Genomic DNA, 22,829 nt, shown 5'->3' with positions numbered 1-22,829 from the left:
AGACACTGAACAAGCCTTTACAAACGAGCAAATCAAAGATCTATTAAACCTCATTCACCAGTCCAAGAACGCTTCCACTCATGCTGCCAATTCTGTCATAAATACAACCTTAAATGCCTCATCTTTAGGTAATCCTTCTTTACAATGGCTTCTAGATACAGGTGCTACTGACCATATTACTTTTGATTCAAGGAATTTTGTCAATCAACAAAGCATTTCTCCAATGCTCATTGCCCTTCCAAATGGCAACAAAGTATCTACTTCAATAGCAGGAACTGTTAGAATTACTTCTACTCTATTACTTGATAATGTGCTATTTGTGCCTCAATTTCATGTTAACCTGATATCAGTTAATAAACTGATGCACAACTCACAATGCTATTTGATTTTTTCTCAACATTCTTGCACTATCTTGCAGAACAATTCCAAGCGGATGATTGGTTCAGCTAGGGCAGAACAAGGCTTGTTTCTCATCAATCTAGAGAAACCTGTTCATCATGTTTTAAACAATTTTAGTTCTCATAATTCTACTAATCATTTTTGTATCAATACTCTATGGCATATGCGCCTTGGACACATTCCACAAACTGTTTTGCACACTTTATCTGCACAATTTCCTTTCCTGCCTAAACAAAATGCTAAAGTTTTGCCTTGTGATGTATGCCATTTCTCTAAGCATAAGAAACTGTCTTTCCCTATTAGTACATCTTGTTCTTCTAAAATCTTTGAATTATTGCATGCTGATATATGAGGTCCATACTCCACCCCATATGTTTATGGTCACAAATATTTTCTAACCCTTGTTGATGAGTATAGTCGCTTCACTTGGGTGATTTTTATGAAAACCAAGGCTGAAACCAGACAGAATGTTATCAATTTTCTGTCTTTTATAGAGACTCAATTTGATACCAAGTTAAAGTGCCTAAGAAGTGACAATGGAGTTGAATTCCTCATGCATGATTTCCTCTCCTCTAAAGGCATAATACATCAAAGAAGTTGTGTGGAAACTCCACAACAAAATGGCATCGTTGAAAGGAAGCATCAACACATTCTGTATGTGTCCAGGGCCCTTCATTTTCAATCAAATTTGCCACCTACCCTTTGGAATTTTGCTGTCATGCATGCTGTCTATCTCATAAACAGAACCCCTACACCACTCCTCAAGGATCACAGCCCTTACCAATTGCTCCACAACCAGTTACCTTCCCTTGAACATTTAAGAATTTTTGGTTGATTAGCCTTTGCTAGCACAAGCCCTTTTGGAAGAACAAAGTTCCATCCTAAAGCCAGGAAGGCTGTCTTTATTGGCTTCAAAAATGGAACAAAGGGATATATTTTGTATGATCTTCAATCAAATGAAATTTTCATTTCAAGAAATGTCACCTTTTATGAAGGCTCCTTCCCTTTTACCTTATCTCAGATAGAGCACCAACCTGCCCAAACCTCACATTCAACAATTCCCCTTTTCACTTCTCTCCATCCAGACCCCTCACCAAATCCACCCCCCTCACATAACTCACCAACCATCAATCCTCCTACAACATTTTCTGACCCTACCCCTCCAGATGATATCCTCCCAACAAATCCTTCCCCTTCACACACTAGACACTCCTCCAGATCCAGGAAACCTCCTTCTCATCTCCAAGATTACCATTGCAATCTTGCTGCTACATCCTCCAGTCCAACTAACATCAATTCAGGTAACAAGTATCCACTATCCTCTGTTCTTTCTTATGATAATTGCTCTGCCACATATAAAAGCTTCTGTTTAGCCATCACTACCACTGCTGAGCCATCTACATATAAACAAGCATCTCAAATTCCTTGTTGGCAAGATGCTATGCAAAAGGAACTACATGCCTTAGACCAAAACAACACCTGGTCTCTAGTTCCATTACCTGAAGATAAACACCCTATTGGCTGCAAATGGGTTTATAAGATCAAATACCATGTTGATGGTACATTAGAAAGGTATAAAGCCAGATTAGTGGCTAAAGGATACAACCAACTAGAAGGTGTTGACTTCTTTGAAACCTTTTCTTTTGTGGTTAAAGTAACCACTGTTCGCATTGTATTAGCTATTGCTGCAGTTAAATCTTGGTTTCTTGAACAATGTGACATAAATAATGCCTTTTTGCATGATGACTTACATGAAGAGGTATACATGACACCTCCTCCTGGCCTTATTTCTTCAGAACCCAAATTGGTATGCAAGTTACACAAATCTCTTTATGGCCTCAAACAGGCCAGTAGAGAATGGCACACAACTCTCTCATCCACTCTTATTTCTCTTGGTTTTGCTCATTCTCAAGCTGACCAAGCATTGTTTACTCAAGTCACTCCTAACTCCATCACTGTTATATTAGTATATGTAGACGATTTAGTACTTGCAGGTAACAATCTTCAAATCATCAATCATGTCAAAGCTGTTTTGCACAAATCCTTCAAAATAAAAGACCCAAGACCATTAAGGTATTTCTTAGGTCTTGAATTGGCTCGACCCACCAAAGGCATTCACTTGAATCGGAGGAAATATGCTCTTTCTCTCCTTGAAGATTCAGGTTGTCTTGCTTCCAAACCTGCTACAACTCCTTTCAACCCATCAACCAAGTTACAGCTTCAACATGGACAACTCCTTACAGATCCTTCTCTTTACAGAAGATTGGTAGGTCGCTTATTATATCTTACTCTTTCTCGACCTGACATTTCTTATTCTGTTCAACAGCTAAGCTTATATATGGATCAACCTACTGATGTTCACTACAAAGCAGCCACTAGAGTCCTACATTATATAAAGTCTTCACCAACTAAGGGGCTCTTCTTCTCCTCTGCTTCCACCTTAAAACTCACTGCCTTTTCTGACTCAGACTGGGCATGTTGCTTAGATAGCAGGAAATCCATTACTGGATTCTGTATCTTCTTAGGAGACTCCATAGTCTCTTGGAAGACCAAGAAACAAAACACTGTCAGTCGTTCATCATCAGAAGCAGAATATAGAGCCTTGGCCAGTCTTGTTTGTGAAATTCAATGGATTAATTACTTGTTTGATGATTTGCAAATTCCTCTTCATCAAGCCACACCAGTTTATTGTGATAATAGATCAGCTATCTACTTGGCACACAATCCTGTTTTTCATGAACGTACAAAGCACATCGAGATTGATTGCCATGTAGTTCGTGAAAAGATCAAAAGGGGCATTATTTATCTTCTACCTATTGCTAGTTCTGCTCAATTGGCTGATGCATTCACTAAGCCTCTTCCAACAAAGTCATTTCAGCAGTTTGTGTCCAAATTGGGACTTCTAGACATTCATCATCCCAATTGAGGGGAGGTGTTAGAAATATAATTAGTCCATTAGATTTTAGCTAGCCCATTAGTTTCTTTTTCTGTATGTTGGGCTTTTGTTCTCTTAAGGGTCCCTTTCCCTTTTTAGCTATTCAGTTAAGTTAGTTGGGCAAATTAGGAAAGAGTTAGTTTTTTCTGTTTTGTTAGCTTAGTGCTATAAAGAAGATCCTCTTCTTCCTTTGTTCTTCAAGCTTTTCAATAAATGAAATATTCAAAGTTGTGGTTCTCTTTCTTCTCCTCTCCTCTCAATATTGAGAGATAAATCCAAGAATCAATAAAAAATAATTATTACTAAAATAATATAATATGTATATGATAATTTTATGATTATATTCACTAAAATTTATTATATTATGAAATAATAATAGAATAGACAAAATATAATGTTAAAATAATAATAAATGATAAAATATATAAAATATTTAACATGCACCTGCAGGGTGAGTAATATGATACTCATTATCATCGATAAGCTATTTTTGCCATTACTCATTACAGGTATTTTGACTAGTACCCAGAGGTCGAATATTTTTGTCATCTAGAATGAATTGAGAAGGTTGAAGAAAGAGAGTGAGTCACTTTGCATTTAATTACACTAAATAATAGTAAAAAATAAAAAATATTAGATGAACAAAATTAATCTTCTAAATATTATATGTCAAAATTATATGAAATCTAATAATATATATTAAACCATTAGCGCTTCCAATTACATGCATTGTCTCATCAAATTTCTGAATCTCAATGATGAAACACACATGGATTGTTATTTACTATCAGTATATATTAGGTGCCTAAATAACATACTCAATGCTTATTTATGTAAGTGAAGAATAAGAAGGAATGTGAAAATCTTAAAGTGTACATCCCCATTTCCATTTTTACCCTCAAAGGAGATAATGATATCAATTTCTTTCATTACCAGGATTCTAACTTTCTAAGGCCAAGCCATACATGTTAGAACTCTAGTAACAAAGGTGTGTTGTTGGACAAGAGTATGGTAGAATGAACAAAGAGCATTTTGTAATGGCAATGCACATTATTATCTAAGACTTGGTAACATGCTCAAATTTCTGATAAAGTTTTTTGCAATGGTGATTATGATTATTGGTGAATTAGTTAGTGGAATAGTGATAGTGATAGTGATAATACCCTATGATTGATTTGTTGGATAATATATCATTTTTCATACGAAAGAAAAAGCTAAACCTTACTAATATTAAGAGTGTTACTATTGAGGTGAAAAATATTGTCATGTGCCAAGTGTCAACATACAATAAAGGAATGATATCATCAGCCTTTAAGGAATTATATTTAAGTTTTGCTTTTTTCTTAATTAGAATGACATATTTATTGAGCTAGACAATTAATTCATACTTTAAATTTGAACTTCTTTTCTACTCTTTTACTAACTCTAATTAATAAATAAATCATTTTTTGGAATGAAGAAGATGATAATTATTCTTCACCTTTGTTGCCCATGAAAAGAGACATCATTCCAATATAAACAATGACTAGGAAAGAAATTCTGAAGAAAAAAAAAGTAGAATACATACTCTTGTGCACCTTTATTACTACAAATAATATCTTCTCATTTATGGGGAGAAACTAATTCATTTTAGGTACATCATTATATAAATGTTATTTTAGGAATTGAATCCTTGAATATTTACTTTTTTTCTTTTATAATCTAATGAGATTTTATACTATTAAATCAATACATTGTTGATACGAAAACTTATGTTTGATAATTCTTAAAATTATTACCATTTAAGATGCAGTAAACAGAAGGAAAAAGTATTATTTCCTTTCTTTCTTTACAAGTACTCTTTCCAAAAATATGGAATATTATTAATTATATCACTACCCTTATTATTATAGACATAAAAAATCATGGTAGAGTATCATGATTGGAAATTTGAGAAGATGTACAAGGAAAAATAATAACATTTTAATAAAAAAAATATCTTTGTTCATTAGTACAATATGGAATAAGGTCATCTCAGGTATTAGAGAGAAAATCTCCCTTATCTTTTAGTTTTATGGATAAAAATATAATATTATTATAACTAAAAAAATATAAGTAATTTCATTGTGTTTTCCGTGTTTTTTCGCACAATTCTCTTCTAGTTTAACTTGTACAATTCTTATAAAGAATATATAATATCAATGCAATGTCAATATAAAAATTTATACACGATCATTATATTCTATATCATTCACTTGTTTGAATACTTTTTTAAAGAGTCAATAATAATTAAATATAAATATTAAATGATATATAGAACTCATATACTATTTTTTGTCACTCCCAACAAATTCGCTCACATATGAGGAATATTTGATTCAATTTTTTTTTTCTCTATAAGAAATTTGTTCACTTAAATACAAGAAAAAACATTTATTTTCATACCATAAACACAATCACTGTAACACGTGGAAAATAAGTACTTGTGTCCCTCAAACTCCCATTATCTCTCAAATTTAGGGAAACCTTAGGGTTCCTCAGCTCTTTTTCTCCCCCAAAAATCAAACTTTTCTGTCTCTTAAAAGTTCAACCATTTCCACCATTACTGAAGCATCAACCACTCACATTTCCAGCCACATTCCTAAAAAAATAGTACTCATAAACACTGTATTTAATGGCAAAAACAAGACCAGGAAAAAGAGACATAGACTCATACACAATCAGAGGCACAAATAAGATCGTAAGAGGTAATAATTGAAACCCTTTTCTTCTTCCACATACCCATTTGCGTTAACTACTTCAAAATCCTTCCTTTTTAAGAGATAACAAAACGGCATTGTTCACAATCATGTGGGTATTGCGTGTATTTCTGAAAGTTGCTGAAACCCTTTTAATGTTAATACCTACCAGTTTCGTTAACCCCTTCAAAATCGTTGCTTTTGTGCAAGGAACCGAAGATAATGGTTTGAAACTATGTGGGTGTTGTGTGAATTTCTGAAAGGTGACTTTTTTTCTCTTTCTGTTGCAGCTGGGGATTGTGTTTTAATGCGTCCTTCAGATACGAGCAAACCACCATATGTGGCGCGAGTCGAGAAGATTGATCAAGATGGTAGGAGCAATGTGAAGGTGCGTGTGAGATGGTATTATAGGCCGGAAGAGTCTATTGGAGGAAGAAGACAGTTCCATGGAGCAAAGGAGCTTTTTTTGTCTGACCATTATGATGTTCAGAGTGCTCACACTATTGAAGGGAAGTGTGTTGTACACTCCTTTAAGAACTATACCAAGCTTGAGAATGTAGGCGCCGAGGATTACTATTGTAGGTTTGAGTACAAGGCTGCTACTGGTGCTTTCGCTCCGGACCGTGTTGCTGTGTGAGTTTTTTGGTTTATTGGTTTTCAGATAATTCATCTAAAGTGTTTGTGTAAGTGAGCAATTAAGGATGTATTATTCACCCTTAGATTATTTTTTATTAAGATTTTAATGCATTTGAGATTGAATTGAGGGTGGAAACTTAGTTGCTATTTTTATGCAAAATATCACTTTAGAGAAGCTTTTCCTTGATGGAATGATGGTGTTTTAAGTATTGAAAATTTTGGTGGTTTTTTTTATATTGTTGATTTGGTTATGTTTTGTAGGTATTGTGAATGTGAGATGCCTTATAACCCGGATAGCCTCATGGTGCAGTGTGAGGGGTGCAAGGATTGGTAAAATCAGTGTGTTCCGCTGCACTTTGTTTACTATTATTATGTCTGTGTGATTCTATTCGTTCATATTTGAGCATATTGGTGCAGTGTGAGGGGTGCAAGGATTGGTAAAATCTGTGTATTCCGTTGTACCTTGTTTACTGTTATTATGTCCGTGTGATTCTATTCGTTCATATTTGAGCATATTAGTTGTGTTGTTTGCTTGGATATTCTAGAACATGCAGAGCCGGCCTAAATGTTTTTGACCCTAAACAAAAATGATCCCATAGAAAGATGTTTTCCAATGTCCAACAGTTTTAATACACTCATTAAGTTCCTTTGCCTTCATGTTATAACATGGATGTCCTCATGGTGCAGTGTGCACCTTACTCCTGACTTTCGGCCTGTTAAGTCGATAAAAAACAATAAAAATCAATGCAGGAACAAAGAAAATATAAATGACTTGTGTTTCAAGCAAGCTTGTCATGCTAAAAGAAATTAACTTTAGCCTCGAAATCTTGACTCCAACTTATTTTTTTTACTCCTTATATAAGTTGAATGGTGCAATGGCTTATTCCTTGTGTGGTTTCGTCAACACTGAACACTGACTGTATTTGGCATCACACATTCAGTCATCATAAAAGATTGTTAAATTTTAGGAGTACCAAAGTTGTCGTGCTATTATTGCGTTGTATCTGTTAATGTGCCAATAGATTCTATAAAAGAAGCACATTTCAATCTTTGTAGGTTTCTTGTAGGTACCATCCTGCTTGTGTGGGCATGACTATTGAAGAAGCAAAGAAATTAGACAATTTTGTATGTTCGGAATGTTCATCCGACGATGACGTGAAGAAACCCGAACTTACATTTCCTGTATCACCAGCATCTGATGACAAGGTGAGACTTCCTGCATCTAGTCCTGAATAATTTTACATGTACTTTTTTGCGTCTTGTATTGTAAGTGAATGTTGTAGTTGTTTTAGGAAACAGTAGTTTTGGTGTTTCTAATTAGGACATGAAAATTTACCAGGCATGTGTACTATTTCATATTTCAAAATTGAAATTTGTGTTAACATATGTGTTTCTTAAGTCTCAGTACCAAACTCAGTTTAGTTGACTCTCTTTTTCCCTGAATGGTTTTCTTTAATCTGAAAGGATTTTGGCATTTTTTAACTTGAACTTGTTGTAGATGTTAGTTAGACTGTTAAACATTTGAGAAGTATGTTTTTCGGATGGTTAAAAGTAAACTGCGGATATTGTAACATAGTTACATAGGCACCTTAAAGTGTTAAGTATACTTTTGATTTTGATACTTCCTTTGTTTATTGAGTACTCTTGTCTGACAGTGTCAACTTACTTTTGCTTTTAATTTGATGTGATTATATTGATGGCTGAAATATTTGTTTGGGGTATAGAACTATAGATATATGAATGATGTTTATTCTTATGGATTTTCACCTTGATATTTCTTATGTCTTGCATACTTGTTAACCTTGTTCGAGTTGTTCATCCACTAAATTAATCTGTGTTCTCTATTCTGATGCTGTTTAATCTTATATGCCCGTACCAAAACTGGGAAGTCAATTAAATTTCAGTAGAGCAATTTCCTTAGGGTCAATCCTTTCCCATCTTCTAGGTGGAGATAGTGGACACATAGAAGTCAATCCTTTCCCATAATAATTGAGAAAAATCTCCACATAGAAGTCTCCATGGCTGTGCATCGTGGGAATAGTAGACACAATGTTCTTTTTTGGGTTTTTCGGGCTTCTTGTGGTGAAGGGGGGTCTGTAAGTTTATTGTATCGGACGATATATCATTACTCATATGTAATAATTAACATAAACAAATCAACCTAAAATGAAAGTATAAGTTATATTGTGAATGGCATGTAAGTTGTAAACCCCATTCCATATGTTTGTCTCATTGCTAACATCTCATTTCACTTAGGTTCTTTCACTTATCACATTCTATTATAACTTTTATGAACAAGGTCATGATTTTGAAGTTGCAGGCGGAGCCTAAGCGGCGGAAGAGAGGACCATGATGCAGAATTAACATTGCCTTCGGAACCACGGCTCTTGCTGAATTCAGTTGGCTATGTGGTATAGCTGTTGTGTGTGTTTTGTACAGCTTCGGCTATAAACATTTCATGTATTTGACTCAGGCTATGTATGTATGTATTCATGTTAGAGGTATGAACATTGATCTGTTTCCCTTGCCTGATGTAACATCAAACCTTGAACACTTGAGTAAAAAGAAATAATCACTTTTTTCTAAAACTTGGGTTCTTGTTGGCTCATCCTTTAGTAGCTATACTATTCCACTGTTGCATTTCTCATTATGATATGGAGAGAAAAATACTGCTGCATGGAAATATGTTTATATCATCACTGTTAATTCAGTCAAACTAAAACGTTGATTAGAGTGCAGTGTTTTCAGCAATTCATGCATAAATACAAACACATACATGTCTTTTATTATTTGATTATGTCTCATGTCGTTTTTTCTCAATTTATAATGTGGTTTGTCACATTCCTTCGTTGATAGATAAATGTAGAAATAACATTTATTATTCTGGTAAACGAACACGTAATGTAATGCTTGAACATTGGTGTTCACATCCTTTATGTAAATGGAGAATACCTCATAATTTAGAATTTTAAATAAAGTGTAAATACAAAATTATATGCACCCTTAGATTAGTTTTTTCTTCTTCAAATTTTATGCAACTGTGATTTATGCTTTATCAGTTTGTATTTCGTGAATGGTTCGGTTATTATTAACATGCATGCATGCACGCGGACAATATACATTGACGTGAAAAGAACAACCTATATATCTTTCTTGCATCATGATTACAAGGAAGCCAACAAGAAAGTTGTGCCAATTGCTTCATGATGTGTATCAAAGCCTCTCACTAAATAGTTTGACTTCGAGTCAATATATTTTCGAGTACCGAAGAAGGAAGCACCATTAGAAACTAAGGGTATGTTTGGGAGTTAAATTTTGGAGAGGAAGGAAAGGAAATGAGAGGTTTGAGGGTCATGAAATACATTAGTGAAATGACTCTGAAGCATTCCATTTTCTTCCAAAACTCAACTCGCAAACGAACCTTAAAAAATGTAAAATGTAATAACATTTGTATCCTGTTATATACACTGTGATGAGATTTTTACCCTAAAAAGTAAGAACAAAAACAAAATGTCCCTCTTTGGGTATCGGAGAACATCCTTGTTCTTTGAGTTCAATCTTTGCTACCCCCATTCTTCTAATAAAAAATATTGAATTTCAGCTCAAGAGCATATATGTTTGATAAGTTTCAGTAGAAACATTTTCTTGTCGTATAACTTTTCACATTGTGGAATCTTCCAAACTTATGATTGTCATGCTCCATCTTTTTATGAGTAAAAAAGTGAGCAATGACAACTTATGACACTACTTACACTCTTTCATGGTGGTGGAAGAGAAGTAAAACAAAGCAGTTGTTGATAAATCAATATTGGCATGGTTCAAAACTATAATGTAAGTGGTGCTAGGAATAGCTATGCTAACCATTCTTCATCTCCTTTATTCTAATCCCACCGGCCCTATAAATTCTAGAGAAGTAACTTCAGCAATCAGAGATGTAAGCCATTTCTGAGGTTGCTTATCTTTCATCATTGAGTACTATACCATCGGAATAAAATAGGCAGAACTTTGACATAAATTTAAAGGGCAAAACTATACAAGCATGCCTCAAATATTGAGTGTTTTGCATTTTTAGTATAGTAAAGAATTTCGGTGTGTATCAACTTAATGTATGGGAAAAATGACAATTTGGTCGATCAACACTATTCTAAAGAAAAGATTTGTTAAGTACCTTAATATGAATAATGATCCTAAAGATTCTTTCTGTTCATATCCAATAGAATTACACCAAATAATATAAAAATATTAATTTTATTTTTTTATTTTATTTATTTATTAAATGACACATTTTGATGGGTTCGACATATAAATTAGGACACCAATTGTATGGAAAAAATGACAATTTGGCCAATTAATACAATTAAACATCATTATGAAGATTTGTTAAGTACCTTAATACGAAGAATGATCATCTGTCTAAAAAGACTCTTTTTATGTCCATATCTAATAGAATTACACCAAATAATATAAAATATTAATTTATGTTTTTATTATTTTATTTATTAAATGACATATTTTCGTTCGGCACATAAATTTGGGACACCAATTGGGTCGGGAGATCTTTATTCCCTTAATAGACCAACTATTCTAGTAGTGTAAGTCTTTGTTAGATCTCTCCCAATAAAGACCAAAAGGTCAGTCATACTAATTAAAAAAAAGTAACTTAATACACCATCAAACATTAAGGTTATGTTTGGTTCTAGAGAAAACAGGAGGAATGAAAAGGGATGAAAGAAAAAAGGAAGGAAAAGTGACATTTCCCTGGTTGACAAGGGAAAAGAGGAGGGAAAGAAAAAATATGTGGGCCCCATGCTAAAATATTTTCTTCCCAAATGAGAGAGGAAAATATTTTCTTCCCATACTAAAAGAAGATTTTTGTTGAAATGACCCAATACCCTTATTTTATCTCTAAACTCTCACTTCTCTTATTCTCTCCTTAAACTCATTTTCTTATTTATTTTCTCTCTCCTCAAATTCACTTTCTCGTCAAACAAGTTTGTTAGTAGATAATCAAAGACACGTATAATTTTTATAATCTATTTCATTCTTTTACTTTTCTAATTCTAAACCAAACAGATATTTCATTTATTAATTGTTCTAATTCATGCAACCTCATTTAATTTTTTATCTTTTTTATTATTTTTTATTTATTCTAATGTGAAAGTCATTTTTTGCAGAAGAATGTTAATTTTATTACAATAACAAAATACATTTGTTTTTTTAACTCATTTTCATTTTTATTTATTTTTGGAAAACTTATGATTTGTTGAGTGATATATTTGTATTATTCTTTTTTGAAGTGATTTTTCTTTAATCGATATTTTTATTACTCACATCATACACAAATCAATATATTTAGATCTTTTTCTACATAATGATTTGTTTATAAAAATGTTTGTTTCATATTTATATTTCTTGGAGTTAGTTTGGTCAAATAATATATGCACCTCCTACATTTTGAACATGCTAAAAACAAAATAGTAATAATAATAATGTTTTAAATGTGACATTTTTTATATGGGGTATTTATGTAACTTCATAAGTATACATTTTGTTTTCCTTCCACCTTTTGCACAACCAAACAAAATTATCACTTTTTTTTCACTTTCTACTTCTTTTCCTTTCTTGAACTTTCTTTCCTTCTTTTTTTCTTCCTTTCATATTCTTTTCTAAACCACCCATTTCCAAACATCAAAATAAGCATATCTACATTCACAAATTTTAAATTGCATTCTAAAATCATAACCATAACCACAATTTTATAGTTTGGTGAGTCTCCATAACAACAGTCATATTCTGTAACAGTATTATTCCGCAATTTTCCGAACACCAATCACACACAAACATTGTCATTCACAATGTAGTGAAAGAGAAATACACTACAAATACTCAGGCCCAATCAAACAATTTCCAAGTTCATACGATATAAAAGCATCAACACAAGCATACTGTACCTGTTCTGGAGTGAGGCACACACGATCCCACCTACTTCGACTCACCCTCTTCGGTTTCTCAATCTCCAAACCAAGAAACCGCAACGACATCGTTTTGATCCCAGCGTTCTTCAACTCTTTCTCATTCAACTCCTCAGCAGCGAATTCCCTCACGTCAATAACGCCACTCACGTTCAAACCGTAATCTTCTCGAAGCTTGATTACATCATCCACGATTCCAATGCCGACGAACGTGACGTAAGGGTTGATGAGAAAGCGGACCAGCGAGCGTGGAATGAAAGGCGCGTGGAGGATTTGGAATATCATGCATCGTTCGTCAGTGTAGAATTGGATGGTGGCGATAGGGTTGCGAGCGGCGGTGGTGGTGTTAGGGTTCCATTCGACGTCGAAGCCGACGATTATGGAGTGGAAGGGGGAGGGGATTGAGAGAGTATCGGCGATCCAAGAATCGAGTTTGAGAGAGGAAGTGGTTACGACGGTGCGGATGGTGTGAGAATGGACGATGACGTCACATTCTCTGATGCTGATGGCGGTGGTGGGGTTTTGAGGGTTGAGGGGGTTACCGTAGTGGCGGTTGAGTATGTCGCCGTCGTCTGCGGCGGTGATTACCATGGTGGCGGTGGAGAGAGTGATTTTGTTTTTGAAGGGTGAAAACTGAAAAGTGTGAAGTGAAAAAAGAGGGAAGGGTGGAAAGCAGTGGAATTGGGGTGAAATTGTAGAAGTTGGGTAACTGAATTGGAATGATTTTTACTAATTACTAACGGTGAATAAACTATCTCATAAATTGTTCTCTCCTGCCACTAAAATCATGATATGTGTCATATTTATTATTTTTTATAAAAATATTTTTAAAATTAAACAAATATATACATGTCATATTTTTATTGATGAGATGAGATAAATTATCTTCTGGTATGATGAAACATATTATTATGTTACTAATGATATTTTTTTTTTGCACGGAACTAATTTATTCTGTATTTGTCTTTTAACAAAAGATACTATTAGAATGAATTAAACCCTTAAATTTTTTGTTATTATATAATAAACTTTATACTACTATATCAATATTTTGTTACTGAATTGGAATTTGAATGTTTTAATTTAGTTTCCGGAATTAAGTTTTAAAACAAAAATAATTAGAATCTCTTTGGTATCTAGTAAATAATTGTACTTGTCAGATTTTTTATTTTAAAATTATGACAGTTACCAATCACTATTAAAAACACTAAATTTGAATCCATGTGCCATTTCAACTTTCATGATCAGCAAGCAAAAACTTTAGACAATAGCATGTATTTTTAATGGTATAATATTTATCTATTATCAATATAAAGATGAGAATAAAATATTTTTTTATATCAGTAGATAAGTTATCTTCTGTAGCCAATAAAATTATAATATGTGTCATATTTAATCATTTCCTATAAAAAGTTAAAGACATTTCTAAAAACTAGAATATAACACATATCATAATTTTATTTTATTGGCTGGAGAGATAACTTATCAAGATACTTTATTTTCTATAAAGATTTATATACGGTCATACATTATTTATCTTTCATTGTATTATCTATTATGCATCAATTAAATGAGTTTTTATATAGTCATCAATTTGTTAATCATCATTAAACATCACTATATAATGTAATAGTGTTTAATGAATGGTAAATGATATATATAAAATAATGCATAAATACTATACTATAAATTATGCTTAAGGTAGTGAACATGATTTTTTATCTTTTGTTTTATTAATCATTCGCATTTGCATTAAAACATACTTTTTTAGAAAAAAACTAATGTTAATATTCATGTTTAACATTTCAATACACACGTTTCTCTTCTCTATTATTGCGGGCTAATGTAGAGCCCATAAAATGAAAATAAAATCATAAAAAAATGAATATTATGCCACGTGCTATGACATAGAAAACTAAAAAGATAAGCTCAAACTCTAATAATGAAGGTCAGATTGACAAAACGAAAATATAAGTAAAACAAGTTTACTCTCATGACAATTTTTCTCAATCCTAAACATAAGAAGTGAAAATTCTCTCCAATACTAAAGAAAATCAAAGAGAAAATAGAGTATAATAATACTTATATTCTTTTATTTGATGACATTTTTATCTTTAAAATTACAAACAAAATACAAAACTTCCCTTTCGATCCTTCTTCCAACTTAAGAGTTCTCATGATCTTTCTTTTATTATTTCTCTCTAAAACTAGCCATACCCATAGACTCCAAATTCCCCAAGATACCAAGAGAATCAATCATGTATCTTATTCCTTCATATTGCTAGTAATTATTAACAATGGAGACTTCATTACCCATATACATCTGAATCTGCAAATCCGTTCCTGGTTAGTTTATTCCTAATTCACATTGCGAGAAGAGTAACAAATGATAGAAAAAATATGTATGTAGTGTAAAAATTGTTTTGACAGGCTCATCACTATTCATATTTAATAATATTAATTTTTAAATATATATATATAATACAAATAAATAATTAATAATATACTGATTATATATATGAATATTTATATTAACAATACATGGCATTATACCCCTTACTGGCCCAAATAGTTTATTTGTCATAATATTTACATCTAGAGAAAAAACACTATGTGCATGGATAATATAATAGTTTTTAATATTATCGTTGTATCATTTATTATTTATTTTTAATCATTATTAACTCTTAAATAAAAATAATATAAATGAAATATTAATTATATATAAATTTTTACATTATTAATACATAGACATTACACTCATGCTTCAATCTATAAGTAATAGTATATCTGTATATGTAATGCTAGTGTTCCAAAGTAATGAAAAATGAAGTAGTAATGTACTTATTTTAACATCCTTGGCAGCTGGCACCTTATCTATTATTTTGTAATCTTTATATAAGATTTGCTATGAGACTACTTTACCAATATATACATTAAGTTCCTTGATAATAAAAAGGAAACGGTTTTTTAAGCGAGTTTCTCTGTAAAAATGAGCAATTAAATAAATACGTAATTATCATTTATTTAAAAAGTATAAAAATCTGAAATATAAAGTATTAAAATATATGTGCATTTTATTTTTTTATATTTTAAATACAAACTCATTAATTTTTTTTATAAAAAAAGGAAGTCTTCTTAGAATAGAAAAAGTTCAAAAAGTATATTTCTAACATCCATTATACTTTTGATATGTACAGAGATATCTTCTTTTGGTATCTATCGACACCAAAATGGCACATTATATATGTACAAAGTAAGAAAACCAAAAAAAAGGGAATATGCCAATTTAGTATCTCTTCTCCATGTGTAAGAAATAAGAACCAATTCTTATATGAATATGAAAGCTTTAAAAACTAAAATCCAAACTTTTATTGATCAATAGGAACTAAAATTAAGAAAATCAAAATAAAAAATGTTATGGAGGATCATTTTCCATTATTAATATATGAGGATAAGTACAAAATGTTGCACTCAACATTGTTGACTACTCCAATAAATGAATAACATTAACAAAACTAAATGTATTGGTCAATCTTGTGAAACTTAATATGGACATGAAAATCAAACACGAGAGATATCATATTATATTTAAAATGTGGACCAAATGATTTATATATAATTAATAATTACATATAATATATAAGAAATTCTATATAATTAATAATTTTGTATAATTATATTAAAGTAAAGTTTCTCTATCTTTTTTTGGGTTGAAGTAAAATATAATATTATAAAATATTCTTTTTTTAATATTATGTTTGGTTTACTTTCCAGATTATAATGGTTTAACTGCGTTTAACACGATCGAATCGAAATTTCTTTAGTTCAAAGTAGTATAACCCTTCATTCAGTTAAGACTACAAATCTGAATCATTTTCAAGTCTGGTCAACAATTGGACTGTCGGACCGTTCGATCTGGCCTAGTTCTCGTAACATTGGTATTGATAATGTAATAATTTTTATACTGTCATTATAGCATTCATGCACTTTTCATATTTAATCATAGTAATAAGAATAATGTATAGTGTGTTAGATAAATGAGATGTCACTAATTATATTAAAGTATAATAATGCTATATTTTCATACTCACCCTCTTACATACGAGAAAATGATATATGTCATTTGCAAATCAATTACTAATAAATAAAATATCACCTTATAACTTATATTATATATATTTTTTGTAGGTAGGAAGATTAGTAGAATGATATATTATTTTGGATTAAAGTATTCATTAACACCTTTCCTTTTACCCCACACCCCATTCCACAATTCAAATCCCACTCTTTATTATACTTTTCATCCTAAAAAACACACACCACTCTCACACCATGCCTTCTCACTACAGTCTCTTCCTCTTCCTCTCCCTCCTAATCCTCTGCGGTCACGTCCATTCTGGCGATCTACTCTCGGATGGGGTCCACAACACTTCCACCTTCTCCAACGACCCATTTCTGAAACTCCCATCAGACACAGTGGAACCATCTTCCACGTGTGAGCAGACCTATGGATTCTTACCGTGCACCACCACCGTATTTGGAAACATGTTCCTCATAATTGTGTACGGATTTCTTATGTATACTGCTGCTACTTACTTGTCTGGTGGAAGTGAGCTTTTGCTTGAGATCTTGGGACCTGGCATCGTTGGTGGTTTGTTTCTTCCAATTCTCGGTGCTCTTCCTGATGCTATGCTGATTCTTGGTAATTTTATTCTTTTTTTTTTGTTAACTTGTCTCGATCTTATATTGAATAGTCTCGGCGTGATAGCAAGGTTGTTTCGGTATTTCAGAAGTTTAAATCTTGGAAACTGATTAAATATTTTTATTTTATTTTTTGTTATGTTTTTAATGGAGTGTCATACCTGATCCATTGGGACGACCCTTCAATTTAACTCTAAGCTTAGTTATGATAATATAAAACAACAATCAACAAAATATTTATAGTGTGAAAACTTGAAATAACTATTATTATGATTTTATTTTCCTATTCTACCTTTAATATTTTTTATTTTTGAAGTAAAACCATATAATTCAACATAACTATAATTAATATATCACACTTTAAGTTGAATATTATTATAATAAATATAAAAATGATAACATGACAATAAAAAACATTCTAATTCTCTAAAATAAAAAATTCAAATTTAATATCATAAAATAAAAATATGGGTGTTGAAAATAATGTAATAAGTAATAAATTAGATGTGTTCCCAAGGAGTTGGGATTGTATCCCGTAATGGAGATGCAAGTAGTTGAAAAAATAAAAGAAAAAACAATATGATATGACATTTATTCCCTTTCATATACAACGAAATCACAGTTTTGCCACTGAAAATAAAAAAAACTTTTTTCTCGAGTAATAAAGAGGATCTTGTTTCGTTTCGAAGGAGTTAGATTTCTTTATATAAAAATAAAAATTGTGAAAATAGAAATTATTTGTATAAATAAAAAAATTGGGCCCCATTAAGTATGGGTCATGTGCAGTGCCCTTGCTGCACATGCACAAGGGCCTGCCTTAACTGTGTACTTCTATCCTTGTAGAAGAGATAATAACACCAGAAATTTGTTAAGTGAGATAAGCTTGACTTGTATTCCACTAGAGTTTTGGCTAATTTTTGCTATGTCCCTGATAGCGTTAAGTGAGATAAGCTTGACTCTTTTATATCAGTCCAAACTCCTAACTTCTATTGTCGTTTGTTTTCTTGAGAAAATATACGATCGACTAGAATACAAGTCATTTGCACAACAATCCCGAAATAAGAAGGAAATTTGTGTTAAGGTTTGTTGTTAGAAGTATGAGACTTAAGGTGTGTTTAGTGATAAAAAGGTCATGAGTTCAAATCATGGAAAATGTCTCATTGCTTGCAGAGTGAACATACTAGATGAGAGTCTTGTGCATTGAACTATTTCTTGATCTCACTTTGTAATCGAAATTTCTCTGCTCCCTAATCTTCTGAGGCTGTGAGCATCATATTTGTTTTGTATTTTTTTTCAACAGAATTTCTTTGCATTTCTCATAGATTAGGACTTATGCTAGTGTAGTATTGCTATTTACCTTTTGTTTTACTGGGTTGCTAATCTTTCTTTCTATGTTTTTCTAGTATCTGGGCTTTCAGGTAGTAATGAAACTGCTCAAAGTCAGGTCTCTGTTGGAATGGGACTGCTAGCTGGGTCAACAGTTCTGCTTCTGACTATAATATGGGGGACCTGTGTAATTGTTGGCAAGTGTGACCTCGAGGGTTCAATTGCGATAGATACACGAGATACTCGGGGATTTCATTTAACTGGTATGTCATTTTGTATTGTTTTGCATGATTCTAATTTTAATTTTGTCGAGAATTAGCCAGTAAACTTATCCTTGCCCAATGTATTAAGAATGTGTTTCCTCCCCTTTGTGGTCATCCAAGCCATCAACTTTCTTACGGATTTTTTTCGAACTAAGAGTTCATGTTTTATTATGTACTACTCTACTTGTGCTGAAACTAGTTGACGACTGTTGTCTTGGTTCTAGATAAATTATTTTCGAACTTTCTAAGAGAGTTGCTGGTTGATAGTTTAAACTGTATTATAATTCACCATTTTTTGTCTTTTCCCCCCTCGAAACCATGATGCTGTACCTGTGCATCAGATGTGCTGTAATTTTGACCAGTCTTGAATGTATCTTGGATCCTTACTCCACTAAAATCTCAATTTTGCAGGTTCTGGTGTTAGTACTGATATTTGGACAAGTTATGCTGCTAGGATTATGGTTTTATCTGTCCTCCCGTTTTTGATTGTTCAGTTACCACAAATGCTCAATTCAACTTCGGGGAGGCACTTGGCTGTTTTGATTGCTCTTGTTGTCTCCATCTGTTTATTGATTACTTATTGCTTGTACCAGGTAAATTTCTTTTTGATGGTGTAATTTTTTTCTATCTGCATTGCAATAAGTACCTCTTTCTTCATCCAAACACTTTTATGAAGAAATGGATATTATACTTCTAGATTTTGTTGTAACTAGGTTTTTTATTATTTTATTTCATGATATTATGAAACTAAGAATTAATTGATATTGACCAGCATTGTTGTGTTCAACTCTGATGATATATTCCATGGAAGTTATGGCTATTGTTGTGTTTAACTCTAATGATACATTCCATGGATGTCATATTTAGAATTTACCGTAGCTGTATTACTCACACAAACCAATGAAGAAATGGATATTGTACTTCTGGCTTTTGTTGTAATTAGGTTTCTTTGATTTTATTTCATGATATAATGAAAGTAAGAATTAATTGATATCGATCAGCATTGTTGTGCCTAACTCTGATGATACATTCTATGGATGTTATGGTTAGACCTTTCAGTAGCCTTATTTGGACAAATGTTTATTCTCTATTATTTGAACATCTTGTCGGTGTTTTTCATTCTTATAAAAATTGAGAGAGAAAAAATGGTGCAGATTTTCCAGCCCTGGATACAGAGGAGAAAACTTTCATATGTTAAACACAAGCATGTTATCTTAGGACTTTTGAGACATTTGAAGAAACGTGCATTGGGAAGGCTGCTGACAGAGAATGGTGAACCCGACGTAAAAATTATAGAAAAGTGAAGTTATCTCTCCTTTCTGCTTTGACTTAAGACATGTTACTTATAAAGCATTTGTTATGGTATATTCATATCTTCATCCGTTTCGTTGCCTGTGCCTTCTCAATGGAATATACAGGTTGTTTGATACAATTGATGAGAATAACGATGGTGAACTTTCTCATGGTGAATTGAATGCACTGGTTGTTGGAATTCAATTTGAGGAGATTGACCTGGATCATGAAGATGCTGTGATAAAGATAATGGAGGACTTCGATGCTTCTCATAATAATCGTGTTGATAAAAGGGAATTTGTTAGTGGCACTTGTAAATGGCTTCAAAAGGCTAAGGGTTCTCGAGTTACATCTGGTGATAGTGGTGCACACACAATGAAGTTTTTAAGCGATTTTCATGACGTAAGTTGTAAGATGGTGTAATTCATGAAGGAAATTAGTTTTTTTTCTTTTTGGAGCTCATGACTGACTTGGATTTTGTGCATAGGAAACAAAGAGGGAGCATGATCTTCTCGATGTGGGGGGTGAGAGTGATGAAGTCATTGAAGGTGTTGGAAATGCTGGATGGACTACCGTCAAAGCAGTGCTGCTGCTGCTGCTGGGATCTCTTATTGCTGCTGCATTTGCTGATCCTTTGGTTGATGCAGTTCATAACTTTTCTAATGCTACAAGTATTCCTGCTTTTTTCATTTCCTTCATTGCTCTGCCTTTGGCCACCAATTCAAGTGAAGCGGTGTCAGCAATAATTTTTGCTAGTCGTGATAAGAGGCAGACTGCCTCACTAACATTCTCCGAGGTTTGTTTTCTTGCTTCATGCCATGTTTCTTTTAGGCATCGGTATGTATTCATGAATTTAATATAAAACATTCGGAATCATATCTTTCACTCAAAAAAATTAGACTTACTTACTAAGACTTGCTCAGAATGATAGTTACATTAGTTAGTGTTTCAGTTAGAATTCTAAGTAAGTTTTTATGTTCTGGTTTTTCGATTAGGTTCTTCTGATAACTTTTATGCCGGATGGATCCCTATCATGTTCTGCTAAACACACACATACACATATATTATTAGGGGGCAATGGAGAGCTGAAATAGGAATAAAAAGTTGAAAATCGTGTTAAATAACAACTTTTTGGGTAATGTATCTGCAATAGCACGTTCCTGTTTGTGCCTCGAATTTGTCTGTTTTAGCAATGATTATCATGGCTCTCAATTGGTCTTCTGGATGTTTAATGTGGCTACAGCTAGATCGGTTACGATAATGGTAGTTTTGGTTGTGGGCATCATCGTTATTGTAGTGTTTGTTCATGGTTGCTAAATTATATATTTCTTACCTTGGGGCTGCATGCTCTGGGATAAGTATTTCTCTATGAATTTATAGTATGATAATATGATTACAGCAATTGTGATGATTGTCACTGTAGTTCTTGTGTCCTAAGTGGCAACTAGCAGTCTTTGGATTTCTTGGAGGTTAGTGCGAGGGTAAGACTGCGTACATCTATCCTTTCCATACTTCACTAGGTGGAAGCCTCGTACACCATGCCACCCGTTTATCAGCTATATTATATAAACCATGCCAGTTATCATGACTCTCTTATACTTATATGTAACAAATAAGGCATTTGAAATCAATTTTATTTGTAACTTTTTGCAGATATATGGGGCAGTGACAATGAACAATGTGCTTTGCCTATCAGTCTTCTTGGCCCTGGTTTACGCGAGAGGATTGACATGGGACTTCTCCTCGGAAGTGTTAGTTATTCTCGTCGTCTGCATCGTCATGGGCGCCTTTGCCAGTTTCAGAACCACCTTCCCTCTATGGACATCTATACTAGCCATCCTCCTTTATCCCTTCTCATTGGCATTAGTGTATGTTCTTGATTATGTATTAGGTTGGTCATAGACCATATGATAATGTTTTCTATGTTACCTTGTATGGCTCTTACTATTGGTCTGTATGTTTATTGTAAGTTGTTTTCTAGAGATTGTATGGTGTTGTTGATTACTAGTTGGGATTGACATCAAATTGAGAATTTGGGATTTTAACTGTGCCTTTTTAATGCATTCCATTATTGATTTTATAATGGTTGAGTAGGTATAGTTGACTCAATTTGCCTACAATGTAAGCTATTATAAATAAACAAATTACTTTATAGATTATGTTGCAATGTTAGTAGTTGGCAAATGCTGATTAGAACGGAGATTTTGATAGGTGAGTTTAGCTTTGGTTCAAATTGGTCATGGACTAACCAAAAAAAATATTGGTTTAGCAGTGTAAAACCTCACTATATATTTAGGATGACCAAAAGGTCAAAAATTCAATAATAGTGCATAGTTTTTATATGGTAATACACTATATATTGTTCTTATATTAATAATAATAATAGTAGGTAGTTTTTATATGGTGACACACTATATATCGTTCTTGTATTAATAATAATAATAGTAAATATCCAGTTTGATTCTTAAAAATTTTCACATAAATAAATTTGATTTTTATAAAATTAAACATTCAAATTAGTATTGTGAATGTGAGTCAATATAATATATGTCAGGTGTCATAAAATACAAAAAAAATACTAATA

General features: G+C 32.5%; 3 protein-coding genes across 4 annotated transcripts; 2 read left to right on the top strand and 1 right to left on the bottom strand.

The window, feature by feature from the left end:
• On the top strand, positions 5,783-9,224 carry LOC109355774 (chromatin remodeling protein EBS-like). Of its 2 annotated transcripts, none has more exons than XM_019598985.1 (5): positions 5,783-6,060; positions 6,342-6,684; positions 6,949-7,017; positions 7,755-7,893; positions 9,008-9,224. In XM_019598985.1, the coding sequence occupies exons 1-5, from the start codon at positions 5,988-5,990 to the stop codon at positions 9,038-9,040; spliced, it is 657 nt and encodes a 218-aa protein (XP_019454530.1). In that variant the 5' UTR covers positions 5,783-5,987; the 3' UTR covers positions 9,041-9,224. The 2 variants fall into 2 exon arrangements, with proteins under 2 accessions (XP_019454530.1, XP_019454529.1); XM_019598984.1 differs by having other exon boundaries at positions 9,002-9,224.
• On the bottom strand, positions 12,422-13,336 carry LOC109356386 (exonuclease 3'-5' domain-containing protein 2-like). Its single transcript, XM_019599713.1, has one exon. It carries the CDS (start codon positions 13,248-13,250, stop codon positions 12,564-12,566), a length of 687 nt encoding a protein of 228 aa, XP_019455258.1. The 5' UTR covers positions 13,251-13,336; the 3' UTR covers positions 12,422-12,563.
• LOC109357008 lies at positions 16,963-22,308 on the top strand. Its single transcript, XM_019600682.1, has 7 exons — positions 16,963-17,364; positions 18,767-18,952; positions 19,364-19,545; positions 20,107-20,252; positions 20,371-20,647; positions 20,733-21,041; positions 21,899-22,308. The coding sequence occupies exons 1-7, from the start codon at positions 16,995-16,997 to the stop codon at positions 22,145-22,147; spliced, it is 1,719 nt and encodes a 572-aa protein (XP_019456227.1). The 5' UTR covers positions 16,963-16,994; the 3' UTR covers positions 22,148-22,308.

This window comes from Lupinus angustifolius, chromosome LG09 (assembly GCF_001865875.1).
Source record: "Lupinus angustifolius cultivar Tanjil chromosome LG09, LupAngTanjil_v1.0, whole genome shotgun sequence".
Taxonomy (NCBI): Eukaryota; Viridiplantae; Streptophyta; class Magnoliopsida; order Fabales; family Fabaceae; genus Lupinus; species Lupinus angustifolius.
Note: the sequence above shows the minus strand (reverse complement) of the source record. Positions and strands in the feature narration are given on the sequence as shown.